General features: G+C 45.3%; 1 protein-coding gene across 4 annotated transcripts; it reads left to right on the top strand.

The window, feature by feature from the left end:
* Window positions 1–439: 439 nt before the first annotated feature.
* Window positions 440–23531, top strand: TMEM19 (transmembrane protein 19). 4 transcript variants are annotated; one of them, XM_084795159.1, is made up of 7 exons: window positions 440–545; window positions 1041–1191; window positions 5224–5337; window positions 15600–15737; window positions 16070–16324; window positions 20085–20294; window positions 22129–23531. In XM_084795159.1, the coding sequence occupies exons 2-7, from the start codon at window positions 1062–1064 to the stop codon at window positions 22290–22292; spliced, it is 1011 nt and encodes a 336-aa protein (XP_084651285.1). In that variant the 5' UTR covers window positions 440–545; window positions 1041–1061; the 3' UTR covers window positions 22293–23531. The 4 variants fall into 4 exon arrangements, with proteins under 4 accessions (XP_084651285.1, XP_084651286.1, XP_084651284.1 ...); XM_084795160.1 differs by lacking the exon at window positions 440–545 and adding an exon at window positions 576–723; XM_084795158.1 differs by lacking the exon at window positions 440–545 and having other exon boundaries at window positions 837–1191; window positions 22129–22323; window positions 22444–23531.
* The last annotated feature ends 226 nt before the right edge of the window (window positions 23532–23757 follow it).

The raw sequence follows: 23757 nt of genomic DNA, 5'->3' as shown, positions 1-23757 counted from the left end.
GGAGAGTTGGCTCAGCAGTTAAGAGCACTGACTACCCTTCCAGAGGTCGCTAGTTCAATTCCCAGAACCCACATGGCAGCTCACAACTGGCTGCAGCTGCAGCTCCAAGAAGTCCAACGCCTTCATACAAACATAAATACAGACAAAACACCAGTGCACATAAAATAAAAATAAATAATTTTTTAAAATTCTGCTTCTACCCGATGAACCCTATGCCCTCCATCTGACACCGTATCACCTGGCATGAACTCTTCATAAATTACAACCCACCCATTACTGGTTCTAAAATTCACTCGCATTTCATTATTCCATCAATGGCAGGTTGTAGAGCCCCACGTCACCCTTGCTGGTGACATTTTTTTTTTCAGCCTAGGACGTCAACAACTCCTAAGACCTAAGTCATCCTAAAGTCTACTACAAAGCTCTATTACAAGCACCGCCCTGAGGTGCCCTAGACGCTAGCTGGATTCAAGCCGGGCTTCCGCCTTAAAAGTGTCACGTGAGCGAAAGGGGCCGCTGCGCATGCGCGCAGGGAGCGCGTCGAGGTGAGGCTGGAGCTGCGGGGGTCTCGGCCCCAGCCGGCTGGAACCGGACCCTGAGGGCAGCAGGGTGGGGACTTAGAGGCGCTCGCCCCTGCTGCTCCACGTCCAGGCTCCGTTGCCCAGACGGTGAACTGCCGAGCTGCGAACTGCCGAGGCGGAGCTGCTGTGGACGGCGTGCGGGGTCTGAGCAGCTCCGGGGCGGGGTCTGCGCCGGGCGGGGGCGGGGCTAGGGTAGGGGCGGGGCCTCCCATTGGCCGCCGTGCTTTCTTCCTCCTTCCGAGTCCTCCAAGCGCCTTCAGTTTTCCAGGGGGGGCGTTAACCTCGCTGGAGCGCTGCGCTAGCAGCGGTGTCTAGAAGTTTTGGATTTACGATTCTATTTTGTCGTTCGCTTGGTGGAAGATGTTGGCATTTCTCTCTGCCTTTAAGGGAGTATTGTTGCAAGAACCTTCAGTGACTGTTCGTTTGAAATGCTACCTTTTTTATTTCCCCCCCCACCAGGTGCTGGTAGCTTTATTTTCCATGACAGATCTTGACGAGAGTACATGCAGAAAGTATATAAAGATGATTGTCAATATAGTAATATTGAGCCTGATCATTTGCATTTCCCTAGCATTCTGGATTATGTCAATGACTGCTAACACCTATTACGGTAAGTAGCCGTGTCTAAGTTTTTCTAGAAGTTAATGGGTGGAATTTAAAAGTACCACTTCAAGGCCGGGCGTGGTGGCACACGCCTTTAATCCCAGCACTTGGGAGGCAGAGGCAGGTGGATCACTGAGTTCGAGGCCAGCCTGGTCTACAAAGGGAGTCCAGGACAGCCAAGACTACACAGAGAAACCCTGTCTCAAAACAGCAAAAAAAAAAAAAAAAGTACCACTTCAAAATCCAAAAAGTACGCCCTGTAAATGGTTAAGAATGATTGTGTTTACTGCCACAACCTGAATCTAATTTGCTACCATGACAAGATAAATGGTGTCTTGACTATTTTACAGCTTAGCATGATGCGTGCTGTTTTGATAGTAATTAGACCACATACAAAATGTATGTGTCAAGTAATTATTTTTGTTTACCTTAGTGGGAAAAAGACATAAAACATAATTTTAGTGATGCTTTTTTGCAATATTAGTTATATGGTTTAGCAGTTTTCATAATCCCATGAGAATAACAAAGATTAAAGGTGGTACAATATTTACATTTGGGTGCCACCTGTTGGCTCTGTTTCTTAACAATTAGACTTTACTATACAATCCAACAATCCTATACAAGAGGGGAAAGGGGTTAAAGGGAAACGAGTAAACCTTCTGGTATCTGATCCACGGGACGGATCCCCAGGTGTCTCTGGCCTGCACGCTGGTCTAGCTTGTAAACTGGTCTCTCCCCAAATCCACGTGTGAACCTGCTCCAAAAGATGCAGCCTTCTCTCTCCTCCGCCTGCGTCTCTCTCAGGCATGCAAAGGCCGGTCTGGGTCAGCATCCCTGCCCCCATCCATGGTCAATTACAAACACAATAGCCTGGCTGGAGTCCCCTCAGTCCACTTCCTGAATTTCAGACCAGGATGGCTCCATTCAGTCTATCCGTGGTGTTTCCAAGGGGCAAAGCCCGCCAAGACTGCTTTCGCCTGGGACAAAGCTTACAATCCTTCCCACAGTGAAACAATTTTGGTGATGCTTTTGTGCAATATTAGTAATATGGTTTAGCAGTTTTCATAATCCCATGAAAATAACAAAGATTAAAGACGGAACAATATTTACATTTGGATGTCACTTCAAAAGAATAGACCTCTAGTGCTGGAGCTGTCATGGTGTTTGTGGAGTTTGGTCCTCGGTATATCTGACAGCCACTTGGCAGAAATGAGGTACTTTGTTTTCAGTTTGTCTTACTGATAATGCCTTTGTGTTAGCCCCTACGGGTGTTGAACTTACCCTCCCAGAGTGTCAGCCTGCTGAGTGCTGGGACTGCAGGTGTAAGCCCACTCCAAATGACTTTACATAAGAAAAATCTTTACCTGGGTGGTGGTGGTGCACACCTGTAATCCCAGCACTCACGTGGCAGAGGCTGGCGGACCTCTGTGAATTCAATGCCAGTCTGGTTTACAGAGGGAGCCCAGAAGAGCCAAGGCTACCCAGAGAAAACCCTGTCTCAAAAAACAAAAAACAAAAAACAAAGAAAGAAAGAAAGAAAAATCTTTGAGTTTTCTTCCTTAGCATATGCTAATTTTACAAGATAATGGATTTCATTTTGGCATTAAATTATTTGGATTACATACTTGGTCCTATGATATTTTAAAAGATTTATTTATTTTATGTATATGAATGAGTGTTCTGTCTTTATGCACACTAGAAGAGCAGCCAGTCCTCTTAACCCCTGAGCCATCTGTCCAGCCCCTATGATGGCTTTTTTTTTTTCCGAGACAGGGTTTCTCTGTGTAGCCTTGGCTGTCCTGCATTGGCTTTGTAGACCAGGCTGGCCTCGAACTCACAGTGATCCGCCTGCCTCTGCCTCCCAAGTGCTGGGACTAAAGGCGTGCGCCACCAAGCCTGGCTTGGTTTTGGCTTTTGCAGTGTCGGGGGGACTTAGTGGCTAGAGTTTTGCTGGGAGTACTCAGGGCCTGCCCCATGGCCAACTCCTGTTTGTCACTGTTGTCCTTTGGGGTTTGGTTTTGTTTTGTTTTGTTTTGAGACAAGGCCCCAGCTTGGAGCCTTCTCTGACTTCAGACTCAGCTCCTCCCCAGGACTTGCAGTGAGATTAAAATTTCAAAACAGGAGCCAGACATGGTGGTGCATGCCTTTAATCCCAGCTCTCTGGAGGCAGAGGCAGGTGGATCACTGTGAGTTCAAGGCCAGCCTGGTCTACAAAGTGAGTCCAGGACTACCAGGACTACACGGAGAAACCTTATCTTGGAAAAACAAAAAATAAAATAAAATAATTTTTTTTCAAAACAGGGAGAAAGCAGTGACTGTGTGGGTGGTGTGTGCTTGTGGTACACACCTGAGGGCCTGAGTTTGAGACCTCAGAACCCACAGGAGGCTAGGCACAGTAGTTCCCACCTGTGATTCCACAGTGCTTCTGGGAGGAGGGGCCGTAGGAGAATCCCCAGGAACCCTTGGGCCAACTCAAAGTTATCCTCTAATTTATACATACATGTGCGTGCGTGCACACACACACACAGAAACACACACTCCCCTCCCCCCCCAGATAGGCTCTCACTGTGTAGACCAGGCTGGCTTGGGACTTAAAAGAGATCTGCCTCTCTCTGCCTCCTGAGTGCTGGGATTAAAGACGTGCACCACCACCCCTCAAGTCCTGACTTTAAATTTTGAAGCTGGCTTAGAACTTGCCTATACCAACAAGAACTTTCTTATGCACATGAGTAGAACAAGGTAGAGTTTCTAAGCCGGACTCTTCCACTAGGACCAACCACCTACTGCAAATGAATGAAGCTGTATCTTCACTTCCTGAAGTAAGACTTTGACTATTTTTGTTCATCAGTTGGCCCTCTTGGTTTTTCACTATTCCATTTCCTGGTTTTAGTGTTTCTTATTTGGCTTTTGAGGCAGAGCTCCTTTCAACATAGCCCTGGCTAGCCTGGAACTCACCGCGTAGACCTAGTCTTGAACTTTGTGGCCCTCCTGTGTCTGCCTGCTGAGTGCTGGGTTTTCAGGCCCGTGCCAGTGTTCTTAGCTATTTCCTCGTTCCTCACAGAAATGTGACTGTCAGCAATACTTCCCTGTTTTCCCTAAGGATAAAGAAATCCCCCAGCCTCCGTGTCTGGGAAGTGCTCAGGCATGGAGGGAGCTTGAAGCATCAAAGCCATGGCCTGTCTGGAGGCGATGACTGACTCCTTTTAGCCTTCAGTTCATTCTGCCATGTAGGGCAGAGTATCAAGCTTAAGCGAAATGAAGAATCAGAATTTTTATACCAAATCCTCTAATTTTTAATATTTACTCCTAAGACCTAAAGATACACAGTGTTAGCCAAACAAAACAGCTACAAACTGGATGCAGTCTTGGGTAAGCTGACTTCTAGCTGTTGAATCAGATTCATGCCTGTCAGACTGTTGTTATTTATTAAGATAATCTCTTTTAAGGAGAAAAATAATTAGAAACCCATAAGTTTGTATGAAATTTAATATTTGTCTCCTTAAAAAAAACAAGAAGGGCTGGGTGGTGATGTACACACCTTTAATCCCAGCACTTGGGAGCCAGAGGTGGGCAGATCTCTGTGTTAGAGGCCAGCCTGGTTACCAAGTGAGTTCTGGGATAGTCAGGCCTACACAGAGAAAACTTGTCTTGAGAAACCAATAATTAAACAAATAAATAAATAGAAAAAATGCTAGTAACTTCAAATTTACAAATGCTCATGTGTGATATAAGAAGCTTAAAGCCAGGCATGGTGGCAGAAGCCTGTAATCCCAGCACTCTAGGAGGCAGAGGCAAGTGGATCTCTGTGAGTTCAAGGCTAGCCTGGTGTACAAAGCAAGTTTCAAGACAGCCAAGGCTACGCAGAGAAACCCTGTCTCAAAAAACAAAACAACAACAACCAAAACAGTGGTGCATGCATATAATCCCAGCACTTGGGAGACAGAGGACTAACCTGCGCAGACTTCATGCTGTCTGTTCCTCTTCATAAGAACTCTTCGGGTAACTTACAGCCTGCTGCTCTGCCTTTGTAACTCTCCAGGTAACTTGCGGCCTGTTTCTCCTTGGCGCTGGCTGTTCTCCGTGGTTGTTCCTGTGGTCATCGCCTGTAATGGCTTTAAAAAGAAAAGTCTAGATCACAGCGGGGCTTTAGGAGGTATGTTTTAATTTTGAGTGTTTAAAATAATTATGTAGTCAATGTTTTTGTTTAATCTTAAATTTTCTGAATTCTGTATGTTACTGAACTTATTTCTTTTTAAAAACCTTTAAAATTCTGGTTCTCACTGTGTAGTCCTGGCTGGCATGGAAACTCACTATGTAGACAAGGCTGGCTTCGAACTCACAGACATCTGCCTGGCTCTACTTCCTGAGTACTGGCATTAAAAATGTGAGCTATCTTGGGAGGCAGAGACAGGCAGATCACTGTGAGTTCGAGGCTAGCCTGGTCTACAGAGTGAGTCCAGGACAGCCAAGGCTACACAGAGAAACCCTGTCTCAAAAGACCCAAAAAAAAAAAAAAGCAGAGACAGGTGGGATCGCTGTGAGTTCGAGGCCAGCCTGGTCTACAAAGTGAGTCCAGGACAGCCAAGGCTACACAGAGAGACCCTGTCTCAAAAAAAAAAAAAAAAGTGAGCTATCAGAGCTATCTATGACTGAATTTCAGCATTACACATCTCAGTAATTTAACATCTCATTGCAGGAGCAAATGCCTTTAGAGTAGCGTACACAGTCAGCTTCGTACCTCATGTGAACAGGTTAACAGGATTGCCTTCTGTGGACCTTGACCTCGGTGTTTCTGTGCTTGCATAAGTCTCCTACTGGCAGGGTTACTGGAACACTCTTTCTAAGGTGTGAAATGGAAGAGTAAGAAAAATAACTTGGGGCCTAGAGAGATGGCTCAGTGGTTAAGAGCACTGGCTGCTCTTCCAGAGGACGAGGGCTCAATTCCCAGCACCCACATGGCAGCTCATAACTGTCTGTAACTCCAGTTCCAGGGGATCTGACACCCTCACACCTATGCACACAAATAAAGTTAAATAAAAGAAAGAAAAAAAGAAGAAAAATAACTTCTGGAAATTGCTACCAGTGATCTCAGACAGCTCAGTTCAAACCTATTGTTCTAAGTTATTTTTAGAAGTGAATTAGACACTGACTTTAGGTCATCCTTCTAACAAGTATTTGCTGAGCACTTACTGCTTGAGCCCTTGCTCTGGGAACAGGAAATATTCAAGCTGTAACCAAAGGCAAAGCTTCGCTTCTCTGGGTTGTTTTCTTTACTTTACTTTTTATTTGCCTTGTTGTGTTTCTGAAACAGGGTCCTACTGTGTATCCTGGCCTCAAACATGGAGTCTTTCTGCATCAGCCTGCCAGGAACTTTTACTGTTCGGGACCATGGGCCATTAGATAATAAGTAAACAAAATGTATGACAATCTCAGATAACGCTGAAGTTTATGAGAAAAAATGAAAATATAATAAGCATGTGTGTTAGAAGATACAGGCATCCCCCCACCCCCAGATGTGATCCTACAGTTTTCTTTAAGAAGGCAATTTGAGTGCTAAGGATTGTGGCGCACACCTTTACACATGGGAGGCAGAGGCAGGTGGATCTCTGAGATCAAGGCTGACCTGGTCTACTGGACAGCCTGTCCAGGACAGACAGGGGTGTTACACAGAAAAACCCTGTTTTGAAAAAGCTTCTTTTTTTTTTTTTTCCGAGACAGGGTTTCTCTGTATAGCCTTGGCTGTCCTGGACTCACTTTGTAGACCAGGCCGGCCTCGAACTCACAGCGATCCACCTGCCTCTGCCTCCTGAGTGCTGGGATTACAGGCATGCGCTACCACGCCCAGCTGCTGAAAAAGCTTTTTTTAAAAAAGCAATGTGCCACCGGGCATGGTGGCACACGCCTTTAATCCCAGCACTCGGGAGGCAGAGGCAGGCGGATCGCTGTGAGTTCGAGGCCAAAGTGAGTCCAGGACAGCCAAGGCTACACAGAGAAACCCTGTCTCAAAAAACCAAAATAAAAAAATTAAAAAAAAAAAAAAAAGCAATGTGAACCAAACAGTGAGAATGGCCAAGAAGCAGTTCCAGGCTGACAATAGTACCTAAGCCCTGACTCACAGGTCTGACTTGTTCAGGTGTAAGAAGAAAGCACAGTCAGGCGAGCGGTAGGAAGCACGGGGAAGGTCATGAGAAAGAAAGCTGGAGAGAGCCGCCCGTGGTGGCGCACGTCTTTAATCCCAGCACTCAGGAGGCAGAGGCAGGCGGATCGCTGTGAGTTCGAGGCCAGCCTGGTCTACAAAGTGAGTCCAGGATGGCCAAGGCTACACAGAGAAACGCTGTCTCGAAAAACCAAAAAAAGAAAAAAGAAAAGAAAAGAAAGCTGGAGAGATAGGTTAGGCTGCCCTGTTCCATGCAGGCTAGTGTCCTCCAGTGAGGATTTTATCTCAAAGCAGGGGCGTTTCTCAGCCTCAGGTCAGAAGACTGGTATAATCTGCTTTGGCCAGAGTCCTTGAACAAAGCCTTCAAGGCATCAGGTCACTTGGATTCCCCCTAAATACTTCCGATAGGATAAAGATTAGTCAAGTTAGTCTTCCTTGAAGTTACCTGGATAGCCTTCAGAATGCTTCTGCCCTGTTGTCCTGTCAATACTGTCTCCCCTCTGTTTATACAGAAGTTAGTGTTTGTAAAGTTTCGTAAACTAGAGTGGACCGTCACAGAGGTACAATCACATGATTGGTAAAAAAAAAAAAAAAAAAAAAAAAAAAACAAGCACTAAACGCCAGCAAGGTCAGTGTGAATAGTGACCCTGCCTTCCTCCCTGTTTCTTGTGCGTCTTCAGCGTCTCAGCTGGAGGACATATCAGAAAATGAATGAAACATAAACACCAGGCAAACTCACTGGCCAGAGTACCTTCCCAGGGCCACGGCAAGAGCCCTAACACGTTATATCATGGGTCTAGAAGTAAAACGTTTGTGTGGCCGAGTCCTGTCCCATGTCCCCCCAGCCCCACTCCCCCAACCTTCCAAAGGAGATCCACACAGATGAGCAACTTTGACTTGCAGCACAGTGAACCTCACAGGCACAATAGGAAACCAGCCCAGTTTAAGCCTCCTCAGCCTGGGCCACAATAGATTGTGAGCAGTGATCATCAGCAAATGCAGTGACTTGAGGTGTTACGGTTAGAGAACAGTGACATCTCTCTACCCCAAGGAAACAGCTTGGAGTGTGTAAACATGTTTCCCGTGGTTGCCGTTGCTAGGCCAAGGTTGCTATGACAATACCTTTTCTTTTTTTTTTATATATATATTTTTTTTTATTTAATTATTAATTTATGTGTATTGGTGTGAGGGTGTCAGATCTTGGAGTTACAGTTGTGAACTGCCATGTGGGTGCTAGGAATCGAACTCGGGTCCTCTGGAAGAGTAGACGGTGCTCTTAACCACTGAGCCAACTCTCCAGCCCGACAATACCTTTTCTGTAGTAGAAATATACCATTGAACTGGGATAGAGTGAGGTCCACAAATGCCAGATGCAGGGTCCAGCAGGCAAACTGTCCGGATCTTTGTCATGTGATAATTCAAAATAACCACGATTGCAAAACTGAAGAGTTTGCCGTTAGCTAGAAAGTCCCCCACTTAGGTCCAGTGGGTGGTCCACCTCAGTTTCCACCATTCATCCCACTACACGGACACAATCGAATGGCACGGTTCCATTTGACAATCTCTCCAGGGTGAAAGTGGTTTAACAAGCTGGGTGTGAAGGGGCAGGCAGTTTACGTCACTTTTGTTGCACGTTGGAACTTGGATCAGTAGGGGAAGATTGAATTTGGCCACCCACCGGCTCGCGAAGGCCCCAGAGGATGATGGGTCTGGTCATGTTTCTCTGGAGGGTCTAATACTAACTATCAAGCAGCCTTCTGAAGGAGCTTCCCCGTGGTCTTGGAATCCTCAGGAAGTTAAGGGGATCGGACGTAGAGGAGAACCAATCAGAGTCCTCGTTAAATGAAGTTGCTCGTCTGGAAGACTTAGAAATATTGGTCTGGGCAAACAAGCAGCTGCCCACTCTCCCCGTGGGCATGGGTCCCTTTAGGAATCTCGCCCATCCTGACCTTGGAGAGGACTTTCTTTCTCACTATTCTGAAGAAACTGTTACCTTGGAGAACCTGGAACTGTATCTGAATGACAACCCAACCTTCATAGCTTTCCCTTTCAGCTGGCTCTCGGCAGCAGCTGTTAATCATGAGTACTGAGTGCTTCCTGCTCAGTCACCTTCCGCCTTCATTTGTCACTGGAGGGCCTTCCTTCTTTATTCAGGTTTTTTGTTTCTTTGTTTTTGTTTCTGTTTTTTCGAGACAGGGGTTCTCTGTTACCCTGGCTGTCCTGGACTCTTTGAAGACCAGGCTGGCCTCGAACTCACAGCAATCCGCCTGCCTCTCCCTCCCAAGTGATGGGATTAAAGGCATGTACCACCACTGCCAGGCTTTTATTCAGTTTTTTTTTTTTAATGTATACAGTGCGCATTAGATCACATTACAGATGGTTGTGAGCCTCCATGTGGTTGCTGGGGATTAAACTCAGGACCCCTGGAAGAGCAGACAGTGCTCTTATCCACTGAGCCATCTCTCCAGCCCCCTTTATTCAGTTCTTAAAGATGCTGAGACCAGACTGATCCAAATTGCTGGTCCCTCACAGTGTTCAGAAATAATTTTTTGTAGCTCTATTTATATATTTATGTAGATATTGATTGATATAAAGCAGATTTATAAAGACTGCATTATCTGGTAATGAGCAATTATACTCATTTTTTTCTTTTATTGAAAATTGATTTTTTTTCTCACATAATACATCCTGATTATGATTTCTCATCCCATCTGGATCTACTTCCTCTCTGTCTCCTCATTAAAAAAGAACAAGCTTCTAAGATATTAAAGGAAAATGGGGCTGGAGTGATGGTTCAGCTGTTAAGAGCACTGGCTGCTTTTCCAGAGCACCCTAGTTTAATTCCCAGCAACCACATGGCAGCTCAAAACTGTTTATAACTCCAGTTCCAGGGGTTCTGACACCCCACAGGCATCATGTGGGCAAAACACCAATGCACATAAAATACAAATAAATAAATAATTTAAAAAGCATATATAACAAATTATTTTAATTCTATAAAAATAAGGTAGAAGTTTTCATTTCTAAATTTAATGGATAGTCTTCTGTTATATAAGATAATATGACAGTTTGTTTAAAAATTTGGCAGCAAATTATGAAGTTATTAGTTTAAGGGACAAGGAGGATAGTTAGATATGTTTCTCTTAGCAAAATGTAGGCCAAAATTTTTCTTGCAACTTTTCATATACATTCCCCTTACCGGTTGTCAGGTGCTTACAATAGCATAGGCTCTGCAGGTACAATTTTTTCTTTAACTTATTTTGAAATGTAAATTTTAGATATTCTTTTCACTCAGAGTAAATATGGATTTTTGTTATTGGTTTGGTTTGGTTTGCTCTGTGTTAAGCAGTCAGGTGCAGAATTTACTCCCTCCATTTAAGAATTTGCTAGTTCAAATATTAAAAGATACTGTGTTCAAATAACTTTACAACCTGAAAGTACATCTAGAAATTTAAAATCCCAGTAATTGTATTTCTCTGATGAGCTCTGAAGCAAAATAGTTGAATGTAATCTTTGGGTGTCAGGTTTTTTGTTGTTTTTTTGTTGTTTTTTTTTGGTTTTTCGTGACAGGGTTTCTCTGTGTAGCCTTGACTGTCCTGGACTCACTTTGTAGTCCAGGCTGGCCTCGAAGTCACAGTGATCCACCTGCCTCTGCCTCCCGAGTGCTGGGATTAAAGGCGTGCACCACCAGGCCTGGCTACGGGTGTCGGGTTTTTGAGACCTTTCCAGAATAAATATGTTTTCTTAACTTTGGGGGACAGAAACATGGTCAAAGTTTTGTTGTTGTTGTTTAGGGGGTGTTCCCATTTCTGAAAGTTGCAGATACACAAAAAAATCTTGCAAATAAATAACACATAAAGATACACATTAGAGGTAATGCCTTAATACCATTTCTTGAGGAGGTTGGAGAGATGGCTCAGTGTTAAGAGCAATGCCTGCTCTTCCAAAAGACCCAATTCCCAGCACCCACATGGCGCTCACAACTGTCTGTAACTCCAAGATCTAACACCCTCACACCAAGGCACATAAATTAAAAATTAAATAAAATATTTTTTTAAAAATACCATTTCTTGAAAAAATAGTTTCTGAACAACAACAGCAATAAAATCTTTGGATCCCATCTGTTTGATCTTGACAGCTTTCTTTGACATTATGCTTGCTTTTCTTGGTGAAGTCAACAGGGAAAGGGAAATGTCCTGGCCTGTTATCAGGTAGCCGGAGTTTCGAGTTTCCTAGCATAAGCAGACTTCCTGAGAAGGCGGCTTCCATCCACCCTGATGTGGCTGTGCTTGCACAGTGTGCCAGGGGAGGGGGAGTTGCTAATGAGTCATTCATTACTTTGCCACCAGCAACTTGCCAGATAGTTTGAATGAAATTGGCCCCCATAGGCTCAGGATGTGCCACTACTAGGAGGTGTGGCCTTGTCGGAGTGGGTGTGGCCTTGCTGGAGGAAGTGTGTCACTGCGGAAGGGGGAGGCTTTAAGGTTTCAGATCCTCAAGCTAGGCCCAGTGTGGCACTCTGTCCTGCTGCTGTCTGCCTATCCAGTGTAGAGCTCTCAGCTACCTCCCCAGCACCGAGTCTGCCCGTGTGCTCCCACGCTTCCTAAGCAACTGACTAAATGTTGTCCTTTATCAGAGTTGCTATGGTTGTGATGTCTCTTCACAGCCATAGAAACTCTAAGAAAGACTAAAAGAAGGAAACACGCTCTTTTTTGGTTTGGTTTGGTTTGGTTTTGGTTTTGGTTTGTTTGAGAAAGTGTTCCTCTGTGTCACCTTGGCTGTCCTGGAACTCTCTTTGTACACCAGGCTGGCCTCGAACTCACAGAGATCCACCTGCTTCTGCCTCCCATCTGCTGAGAATAAAGGTTTGGCTACCGTGCCCAGCATGCCCTGGCTAGAAAACATGGTTTTTGTGGGTTTGGTTTTTTTGTTTTGTTTTGTTTTGTTTTTCTTTTTTCTTCAAGACAGGGTTTCTCTGTGTAGCCTTGGCTGTCCTGGACTCACTTTGTAGACCAGGCTGGCCTCGAACTCACCTTGATCCGCCTGTTTCTGCCTCCCGACTGCTGGAATGAAAGGCATGCGCCACCCCCACCCCTACACCCCCACCCCAGCCCCGCCTAGGAAACAAGTTCCTAATTTCTTTCTTTTTCTATCTTCTTTCTCTTTTTCTTTGAGACCCAGACTTTATATAGCTCAGGTGAATTTGCTCTCTAGCTGGGGATGAACTTTTTTTTTTTTTTTTTTTTTTTTGGTTTTTCGAGACAGGGTCTCTGTGTAGCCTTGGCTGTCCTGGACTCACTTTGTAGACCAGGCTGGCCTCGAACTCACAGTGATCCACCTGCCTCTGCCTCCCGGGTGCTGGACCTTGAACTTTTAATCCCGTCTCCATCTCTAATACTGAGACTTCAGGCGTTCATGACCATGCTCAGTTTTCTACTGGAGACTGAACCCAAGACAGCGTGCATGCTGGGCAAGCACTCCTCCACCTGAATTCTGTCTTCATCCCACTAACTTACCAAGTCCCTTTTCCTTCTTTCCTTTTTTTTTTTTTTTGAGACAACGTTTCTCTGTGTAGCCTTGGTTGTCCTGAACTTGATTTGTAGACCAGGCTGGCTTCAAACTCACAGTGATCCACCTGCCTCTGCCTCCCAAGTGCTGGGATTAAAGGCGTGTGCCACCACGCCTGACTACTAACTCCATTTTCAGTAGTAATAGCTAAGTTGTAAAGTCAAGCTACAAAAGCACGTGTGTTTTTGTAGAACGTTCTGGTGCTGTGATGGGCTGCTTCATCTGTGTGGGATAAACTTAGTAGACGATACATTCGCTAAGAACCAACAGTTACATCTCGTGTTTCTTTGGATAATGACTGCCACAAAAAAACGCATGTTCAGGAAGTAAATAGTGAATATTGACTTAAAAACCTTGGCTCATTTCCTAATCTTTTCACTCTATGAGACCTTTCTCTTTGGAGCTTTTCTTCCTGTAAGGATTAAAATGGAGCATTGATGTGAGGTATATCATAAAAGCTGGAAATAGTTCTTAGCACATGGCTGTCAGTCACTTGAACTTTCCATGTTACAACGTTCCTGTCTGTAGAAAGGAGTTATGGTTGCATACAGCGCTGAGTTATCAGGAGTTGCCCGTGTTCATGCCTCACACGCTGCCTGCCACACACCGTTTCCTTCCACTTTACTATTCGCAAGCCCGTGACATTTTTATTAATATTTGCCATACATATCGTGCTATTAGTGTACTTGTGATTAGGATGGAAGAGTTACAGAAGATCCAGATAGTTAGAGCCTTTGGTGACACAGAGATACTTAGTGTGTGGAGAGGACACGGAACATAAGGTATATTCCAAAGAAGCAGCCTCGGGACGGTGTTGGGGAGGGGGAGAGGAGGGGCTGGACTATATACAGGGGACTCAGTCCGCGGAAGTGCTGTCCGGTCCTTGTTAGCATAGCTCTGTTCTGTCTGATCATGGACAGCTTATTCGGCCTTTGACTTGGCCAAGTTTCAGTTTAATTTCATTGGCCTAACTATTAGACGTAAAGATTAAACCTTCGTTTTCTATAAATACTTAGTGAGGAGGGAGCCCGTGTGGCAGGCGCTTGGTTCTAGGCACTCAGGACATTGCGACATTGGTAGTGGCAAATGCCGTGGATTGAAATGCATTCATAAAACGTCCATTTCTCATCATGGAAGATAGATAACAAAGACAGATGTGATCCCGTCAGAGCCCTGCCCACCTGGAGGTGCTGGGAGCAGAAGACAAGGCCAGAGGCCTGGCGAGGCATCAGGGACGGCCAGCCCTGCCCGGCAAACTGTGATCTTACCTGCTCCATCACTGTGCTCAGCGCTGGCTCGTCTTCCTGAAGTAGAAGCCAAGAAAAGAGGCTGAGAGCCGTCGTAGAGATTAACTACCACTTTATTTTATTTTATTTTGTTTTTGGTGTTTTTGAGACAGGATTGACTACCACTTTATTAATCAGCTGAAATGTGGGACAGAGATATAACCCGTCTGTCCAGCAAGCCCTGTCCTTGTAGTAAGTCTATATTGAGAAGTCAGATTGCTACTAGACGCTGTTAGGATGAGCACAAAGTGTGAGAAACCTGACCTTAAGTCTGCAGGTTAAGGTCCCGGCCCTTTGGCAGGGCTCATCAATTGTGCCTCAGCTAGTAACGCCACTGGCTCCAATGCAGTGCTCTGAGGGAGCTTATCCTCCACGTGATGTCTGGGCCACGTGACATATGTAACCCCAGAGGGACCATAATGATCCATCAAGTTGCTCAAGGTGATAGGCATCCTGCGTGGTTTGCTTGCTTGCTTGTTTACGACAGCTAGGACTGTGGCCATATGCCTGGTCACTGCTCTTTAAAAAGTGGAGTGATTGTAACCAACAGTGGCAATGCCAAGAGAGGGAAAGGCCTTTAGAAGTGGCCCATTGTGCGACTGTCTTCCGGCACAGTCTCTCTTCAGCTGGAAAGAGGAACTAGCTCCTTGGAACCCTGAGTGTCCATAGAGCCCTTTACGCTGATATAACTCTGATGGTCACTTTGCTTGATTTTCTTTATCCTCATATCAAACACCTCTTTTGGGTTCTGTCTTTTTATTTATAGGTGGCTTTTTTTTGTTGTTTTCTTTTGGTTTTGGTTTTGGTTTTTCAAGATAGGGTTTCTCTGTGGAGCTTTGGCTGTCCTGAACTCACTCTGTAGACCAGGCTAGCCTCGAACTCACAGAGATCCATCTGCCTCTGCCTCCAGAGTGCTGGGATTAAAGGCATGCGCCAGCACACTGGCCATTTTTCCAGCTTTTATGATATACCTCACATCAGTGTTCCTTTTAATCCTTACAGGAAGAAAAGCTTCAAAGAGGATCATAAAGATGATGAGGTCAGCCTGATCTACAAAACAATTTCTGGGACAGCCAGGGCTACACACAGAGAAACCCTGTCTTGAAAAAAAGAAAGAAAGAAAGATCAAAATATGTTTGACAATTACCACTTAAAATAACGTTAGTTAGCCGGGTGTAGTGGTGCTTGCCTGTCTCAAAAAAACAAACAAAGAAACCAAACAAAAACAAAAAGCAAAATTTACGTTCAGTTTCCTGCTCAGTGACAACTGAGCTGGGATCATGAACATGTATTAGAAATGCATATCAGATTGTAATTTGAAAATAAATATTAAGATTCGTTTTTTCCCCAAACCATCAATTGGTGGGTTAAAGTTAATTCTTTGTTTGTATTTGTTTCTTCCAGGGCTGGTGGTTGGATTTATTTTGACCATTGCAAATTTCAGCTTTTTTACCTCTTTGCTGATGTTTTTCCTTTCCTCTTCAAAACTCACCAAGTGGAAAGGAGCAGTGAAGAAGCGTCTAGATTCGGAATATAAGGAAGGTAAAACTGCTTATGGCTGCCATAACTTCTCCTAACACAAGCTTAGATCAGAACGGCTCAGGCTAGAAGAACAGATGAGTTTTATTTACGAATTACTTCTGTTGCCTATTTCACTTCACTGTTTCTTTTACCACCGTAACAGAAAGCTGAGGAACCTTAGTGCAAGTCTGTTGTTAACTGTTCTGGCTTATTAATAGCAGTATGTAATGTGGACATATGCCTTGCCACTTTTTTTTTAAAGCTGTTACTCTTTTCTGAAACATAAAAATATATGTTCCTGTAACGTCAATTTTTATTTTCCTTTCTGTTCTCCATCTGCTTCCTGTGTCCAGGAGGGCAGAGGAATTGGCTTCAGGTGTTCTGTAATGGTGCCGTGCCCACGGAGCTGGCGCTGCTCTACATGATAGAAAACGGCCCCGGCGAAGTGGCCATCGACTTTGGCAAGCAGCACACTGCTTCCTGGATGTGCTTATCTCTCTTGGCTGCACTGGCCTGTTCTGCTGGGGACACCTGGGCTTCAGAAGTTGGCCCAGTTCTCAGCAAAAGCTCACCTCGGCTGATAACGACCTGGGAGAAAGTTCCAGTTGGTGAGTGTGTGTGTGTGTGTGTGTGTGTGTGTGTGTGTGTGTGTGTCATTCAGAAGCCAAGAGTCGGACTTGGGTGTCCTTTCTAAGGAAGCCATCCACTCTCTTTTTTGAGACACTGTCGCTTGTTGGCTTAGAGCTTCCAAGTAGACTTACTGGCTGGACAACAGGCCAAAGGGACAAACCTGTCTTATCAGAACTGGAATTACAAGCACATGTTACCACACCCAGCTTTTATCTGGGTTCTGGGAATTGAACCAAGGTCTTTATGCTTGCATGGCCATCACCTTCTGAGAGGGCTATCTGCCCAGCCCCAGCGAGTGAGTCTTGTTTTGAGTTTGCTAAATACAAACTAAAAACAAAACCCTCACCGGGCATGGTGGCGCACGCCTTTAGTCCCAGCACTCGGGAGGCAGAGGCAAGCGGATCACTGTGAGTTCAAGACCAGTCTGGTCTATAAAGCAAGTCCAGGACAGCCAAGGCTAACACAGAGAGACCCTGTCTCGAAAAGCCAAAGAACAAAACAAAACCCTCTTGAGTTAATGTTTTCCTTAAGAGCCTTTTAAAGGTTGTATTCAGTCTTCTTAATTGTAAAATTGCTGAAAAGACTATTAAATCAGTGGTATCTTTAGAGAATATTAATGAGACTTAGATACATAGTAAAGAAACGTAGAGATTGACCCCCAGGGCAATGGAAAAGGAAGAAAGAGGGATGATAAAGTATTGAGGACCAATTTTGTTTTTAAGGAAGTTTGCTCTCCAGATCTATGGATTTAGTCAACATTGGATTAAACATTCTTAAAGAAAACAGTCGTAGGGCCCTGGGAGATGGCTTAGCAGTTCAGAGTGCTTGTTCTTGCAGAGGACTTGGCTCGGTTTCCAGCACCAACATGGCGGCTCTCACCATCAATGCTTCCAGTTCTAGGGGGATCAGAGACCCTCTTCCAACTTCCCAGCTCCACGTACACCCATGGTACGCAGACATGCATGCAGGCAAACGCTCACAAGTGAGAAATAAAAAAGTTTAAATGGCAGGATGCTGGAGAAGTAGCTGAGTGGTTTAAGGGCACAGGTTGTTGCCCCCAGAGGACCCAGGTTCGATCCCCAGCACCCACCTGGCAGCTCACAACCATGTGACTCCAGTTCCAGGGGATCTGATGCCCTCTTCTGGCCTCATCTGCCATCAGGCACAAGGTGGTGCGTACATGTGCATGAAGGCAAAACACTTACACACACAAAATAAATCTTAAAAAAAGAACAATTTTGTCTCTACTGTGTTGAGGAATGTTAATTCAGAACATGGCTGTTCTGGTAAGAGATCACAAACAAAGACCTTCTAGGTCTGTGTGTTAGAGCTGGAATAGAAACACATCTTCAATCCAGGAGACAGAGGCAGACAGATCTGAGTTCAAGGGCAGCCTGGTATAGAGCAAGTATCAAAGCCGGCCGTGGTGGCGCACGCCTTTAATCCCAGCACTCGGGAGGCAAAGGCAGGTGGATAACTGTGAGTTCAAGGCCAGCCTGGTCTACAGAGAGTCCAGGACAGCCAGGGCTACACAGAGAAACCCTGTCTCAAAAAAAGAAAACGAAACAACAACAAAACAAGTATCAGGTAAAGGAAAATTTAGGTCCAGGCATGGTGGTACATGTCTTTAATCCCAAACCAAGGTAAAGTTAGTTTGTATAAGCACTCATGGATGCCCTACTTTCACAAGAAGAGAGAGGGAAGGGAAGCTACTTAAGAGGTCGTTTTACAGAGAGAGGAGGCAGTTTTTACCAGGACAGTAGCAGAGAGAGACCTCAGGTGAAGATGGAATAAGCCAGAAAATAAGAAGGAGCCAGAAGATTAGAGCAGATTGCTGAGTTAGATTGAGGCCAAGCAGAGCAATTCAGAGGCTGAGAGAGAAGCCAGATTAAATAAGTCAGCTGGGAGAAGAGTTTGAGCCAAAACAGCTGAGTTGAACCAGGCAGCCCAGAGCTCAGAAAGAACAGGAAACGGTGAGTTTATTAAGCAGTAATTCTCAGAGGCCAAGGTTAGATTGTATGGAGGTTAGAAGCTTCTAGGACTCAACCTAGGTTAGCAGAAGGAGGCAGTGAGCCTCCAAGATGACAATTGAGCCAGGAGAGTAAAAGTTACTTTTACCCTACTGTACACTTACAGTCCTTTTTTATGAGTAGTCACTAAACAATAGTGTATGGTAACTGTTTGCACTGTGTCCTGGCTGGTTATGTGTCAGTCTGACACAAGCTAGAGTCATCAGCGACATAGGAGCCTCAATAAGGCATTTTCTCAATTTAGTGATCGATGGAGGAGGGGCAAGGCCACTGGGGCGGTGCCACCCCTGGGCAGGTGGTCCTGAGTTTATAAAGACACAGGCTGAACAAGCCAGTCAGCAGCACCCTCCATGGCCTCTGCATCAGCTCCTGCCTCCGGATTCCTGCCCTGCTTGGGTTCCTGTCCTGACTTCCTTCAGTGATGAGCAGTGGTGCAAGAGTATAAGTCAAAAAAACCCTTTCTTTCCCGAGTTGCTTTTTGGCCATGGCTGAAACCCTAAGTAAGACACGTTCTATTAGTCATTTTTTTTTCTGAGACAGGGTTTCCCTGGAAGACTAAGCTGCACCTTGAACTCCTCCTGCCTTTGCCTCCTACGTGTTGGTATCAAAGGTGTGCGCCACCATGCCCAGTGTAGTAGTCATTATAAGTAATCTAAAGTATGTGGAAAGGAGGTTGTCAGTAGGTTATATGTAAATAGAATTATCTTCTTCTTTCATTCATATTAGGATACAAAATTTTGCATATGTGTGGTAGTCTCACTTCCTGTTGCAGTGGTAAACTATCCTGAGAAAAGAAACATAAAGCTGCAAGGGTTCGTTGGGCTCTCAGTTCCACATTACAGTCCACCATTACAGGGAAGTCAGGGCAGCAAAGAGCCTGAGCATCTGGTCACGGCACAGGCTCAGTCTAAAAAAGGGAACCAAGCCTCAATGCACGCCTCTGGTGTTCAGCTGGCTTTCTCTGCCCCTGTACAATACAGGATCCCTGCCAGGGAATGGCTCGGGTCCTCCTGCCTCACCTACCGTAACCTAGACAATCCTGACAGACTTGCTCACCACCAGCCTAACCTAGACAGTCCTTCATCAAGGTGCCTCCCGGGTGACTCTAAATTTTGTTAAGTTGACAATTAAGACTAGCCATCCCACCTCTGAGCCACCTCCCAGGCCAGAGGCCTCTTGGCTAGTAATTACAGCGTGATTTCACACGTGCATTATCTGGTAAAAGAGTTGATTTCACGGAAGTTGAGGATGGAATGGTGGTTAGCAGAGGCTAGGGAGAGGAGAGGGAGATGAGGAAGGGGTGGCAGCGGGGCTCAGCGGACCAGAGCCAGATTCCGGTAGTGCAGTCCAGAGGAGGTGGCCGAGATGGCTGAGGATAAGTACAGGGGTTTGGTTTTGTTTTGTTTTTGTTTTTGTTTGGTTTTTTTGGTTTTTTGAGACAGGGTTTCTCTGTGTACCCTTGGCTATCCTAGACTCACTTTGTAGACCAGGCTGTCCCTGAACTCCAGTGATCCACCTGTCTCTGCCTCCCAAGTGCTGAGATTAAAGGCGTGCGCCACCACGCTCAGCTGAGAGTGTTCTTTTCTTTAATTTCATTTTAATTAAGCATGAACCAGCATGAGAGGTGTTTTGTTTTATTTTGCTTTTCTTGGTGACCTTCATGTGCTGATCGCTAACCGGATTGATTTGATATGTGTTTCTCCTTCAGGGACCAATGGAGGAGTCACAGTGGTGGGGCTTGCCTCCAGTCTCCTGGGCGGCACCTTTGTGGGCCTGGCGTACTTCCTCACGCAGCTGGCGTTTGTGAATGAGTTAGACGTTTCTGCTCCCCAGTGGCCAATTATTGCGTTTGGAGGCGTGGCTGGGCTACTAGGATCAATTGTGGACTCATACTTAGGAGCAACAATGCAGTTTTCTGGTAAGAGAGTATCTGCTTTCTTTTAAGAAATGGGAAAGAGCTGGGTGTGGTGATGCACACCTTTAATCCCAGCATTCGGGAGGCAGAGGCAGGCAGAATCGCTGTGAGTTCAAGGACAGCCTGATCTACAAAGCAAGTTAAGGACAGCCAAGGCTAACACAGAGAGACCCTGTCTCAAAACACCAAAAAAAAAAAAAAAAAAGTTAAGAAATGGGAAAGAAATAGGAAAAACTTTAAAAAATGTACCAATGAATCCAACCCCAAGGGCTAGAAGTGACAGAGAAATCACCCTGTAATTTTGACTTGGATTTCTAAAGTCTAAGGAGCAATGTTTATAGCTTTGATTTTGAGCTGTCACCTAACCCTTGGGCAACAGGACAATTGGAGCGGATGGTTTTAGCGTCCCTCCTTCCGTCTGTTTCTGCCAAGTGCATTTGGTAGTTGTTATACTAGTCAGACTCCATGAGTGCCCTGCTTCCCCACAGCGACTAACCCTCACCCCAGGTTCCTGTTACGTTGCCCAGGCTGGCCTTGAACTCCTGGGCTCAAGGTCTGTTCCTGACTCAGTTGTCTTAGTAACTGGGACTATGGGTGCTCCCCATGCCATTAGGTGCCAGCATTAAGTTTTAGCTTACATGGGGACAGAGTTGCCTCAAAAGTTAGGAGTGTTTGCTGATCAATCAATCATAGGACCAAAGTCCAGACCCCAACACCCACGTCAAACTGGCTCCACCTCCAGCTGCAAAGGATCTCACTTACTCCTGTTGCATCCACGCATGCCCACACGTGTGCTCTCGAAGACAGACAGGCCCATGCTCACACACACAGTCTTTAAAAGAAATGGGTTTTAGTGTGCCTGTGTTTTATTCTGTCTGTGCTAACTTTTAAAATGCTGGAGTAGGTAGTGCATCGAGGGCAGAGACTAAGATCAAGCCCTTAACAGATGCAGGGTCCAGTGATGGCTCACCGTTTGCTTCCAAGCCAGCACTTGGCTGCGATGCCATCCTGTGGGCAAAGGGCCTCGCAGCCTCCTGAGGCCTCTTAGCCCTATGCACAGGAGTGCCGCTCTCAGGCTTGACCACTTCCCCCAGCCTCGGCTCTCAGTCCTGAGTCTTCATTACAGCGGTCCTTAACAGCCTCCATTGCAGCACCACCAGCCGACCCTGCCGTCCAGTTCTGAGGCTCGATCACATCCCAGCTGTCAGACCTCACATGCTGGTCCTAGACAGGAACCACTGCGAAGCCAGGACTTGTGTTTCTAAAGGAACTCCAGAGAGATGAGCGACTGCTACTGAGGTCTTGTAAAGTCCACCTATGCAGGAAGGCCTTTTATACTCAAAGTCGGTTTTGTTTTGTTTTGTTTTTGTTTTTGTTTTGATACACAGGGTTTCTCTGAGTAACAGCCTTGGCTGTCCTAGACTCCCTCTGTAGACCAGGCTGATCTTGAACTCACAGAGATCCACCTGCCTCTGCTACTACTTCCCAGCTATAATCAAAGTTTTAAAATGAACTCACAGAGATCCACCTGCCTCTGCTACCACTTCCCAGCTATAATCAAAGTTTTAAAATGTAGCACCATAAAGGCACTAAGAATCTTGCAAAGATTGTCTGCTCTGGAGGAAAGTGCTTCTCTTTTTTCTTTTTTCTTTCTTTCTTTTTTGGTTTTTCAAGACAGGGTTTCTCTGTGTAGCCTTGGCTGTCCTGGGCTTGCTTTGTAGACCAGGCTGGCCTCCAACTCCCAGGGATCCGCCTGCCTCTGCCTCCCGAGTGCTGGGATTAAAGGCGCGTGCAGTTCTTTATATCTTCCGCATCATTTGCTTCATTTCTGTTTCAGGCCTGGATGAAAGCACTGGCCTGGTGGTCAGCAGCCCCACCCGGGAGACCAAGCACATAGCAGGGAAACCCATTCTGGACAACAATGCTGTAAATCTGTTCTCCTCAGTTGTGGTGGCCCTCTTGCTCCCAATGGCTGCCTCTGGGCTTTGGCCCAGTGAATGAACTTCCTTCCCTTCCCAACTGGTTGATACTGGTGAGTCCAGCCAGATTTGTAACATGAAGGTCTTTTCTGGTGAATAATAAATTCACCAGCTTTGGGAATGCCAGCTCCTCCCAAAGTCTATTGTAACGGGATTTCACATCTTCCTTTCAGATCCTTTAAGACTGATTTTTTTTTTTTGAGAAGTGAAAGTGCATAAAAGGTATGTGCATGTTTTTCTTCCACTGGATGAAGCTTCTTAAACAATGGAGCAGTTATTTCCCTCTGTGGCTGGATGTTGAACTGAAAGGTCTGTTTATATGTTCTCTGTAAAAACGTTATTTTCTTCAGCTTCTGAGAACTGAGTGTTGACAATTTAAAATGGTTCCCACTTTTAAGGGATGTACCATTATGGGGGCTGGAGAGATGGCTCAGTGGTTAAGAGCGCCACCTGCTCTTCCAGAGGTCCTGAGTTCAATTCCCAGCAACCACATGGTGGCTTACAACCATCTAATGAAATCTGATACACTCTTCTGCATATAAAGCACTCATATGCAATAAATAAAATAAATAAATCTTAAAAAAAAAAAGAGAGAGATGTACCACTATGACAATTGCCCAAAGTTATCCCTGCTTCAAATGACATGGAAGCCCACATAAGTATACTATCCTGAGCTCCTCCCATTCTCTCTGGAGTCACAACCGTGAAAAATGCAGGCCTTTGTACCCCACACTTTAATTCCTCTCCCACTCAGTAGTGTAATTGTTTGGGTGAATTTATTTTTCATCAGATTAGAAAATATGGGGACAATTACCTTTTGCCAAAAGAAATCATATAAATGTGCACTTTCAGGATGTAGGGGTAGCTTGGTTATAGCACGTGGCCTCAGATGCACGGTGCCCTGGTGTGGCTGCCCAGCACGCAAGGAAAATCACCTTATGCATTTTTATCTTTGAAATACCCATATGACTCTGGTTCTGTACTGCCGTGTGGAACAGTTAAGGAGCCGCTGCAAAAATGCTGTAATTAGTTTCATTTTAATTTATATTCATCAGGGTCGGAGAGATGGCTTAGAGGTTAAGAGCACTGGCTGTTCCTTCAAACATCCTGAGTTCAATTCCCAGCAACCACATGGTGGCTCACAGCCATCTACAATAAGATCTGGTGCCCTCTTCTGGCCTGCAGGTGTTACATGCAGGTAGAACATTGTATACATAATAAATAAATAAATCTTTTTTAAAAATAAAATATAAATAAATAATCTATGTTCATCAACTTTGAACTTAATTTTGCAAGTGCCTGGAAGTGCTATGGCTTCTCACTGTGAGCCTTCTCAGCTGTGCGTCCCTGTAGCTTCGGCCTAAGAGAATTCCGCTTGGGACTGTGTTCTTCACCTGGTCTAACCATGTATGAAAGATGTTTCAAAGGAGTGGGTTATTAAATATATCCTAAAATTTTCCCTGTGTGACTTCCCTACCTTTCTTCTC

The sequence above is a fragment of the Acomys minous genome (assembly GCF_964271855.1).
Source record: "Acomys minous genome assembly, chromosome: 9".
NCBI lineage: Eukaryota > Metazoa > Chordata > Mammalia > Rodentia > Muridae > Acomys > Acomys minous.
The sequence above is the reverse complement of the archived record's forward strand: the minus strand, read 5'-3'. Positions and strand labels throughout refer to the sequence as shown.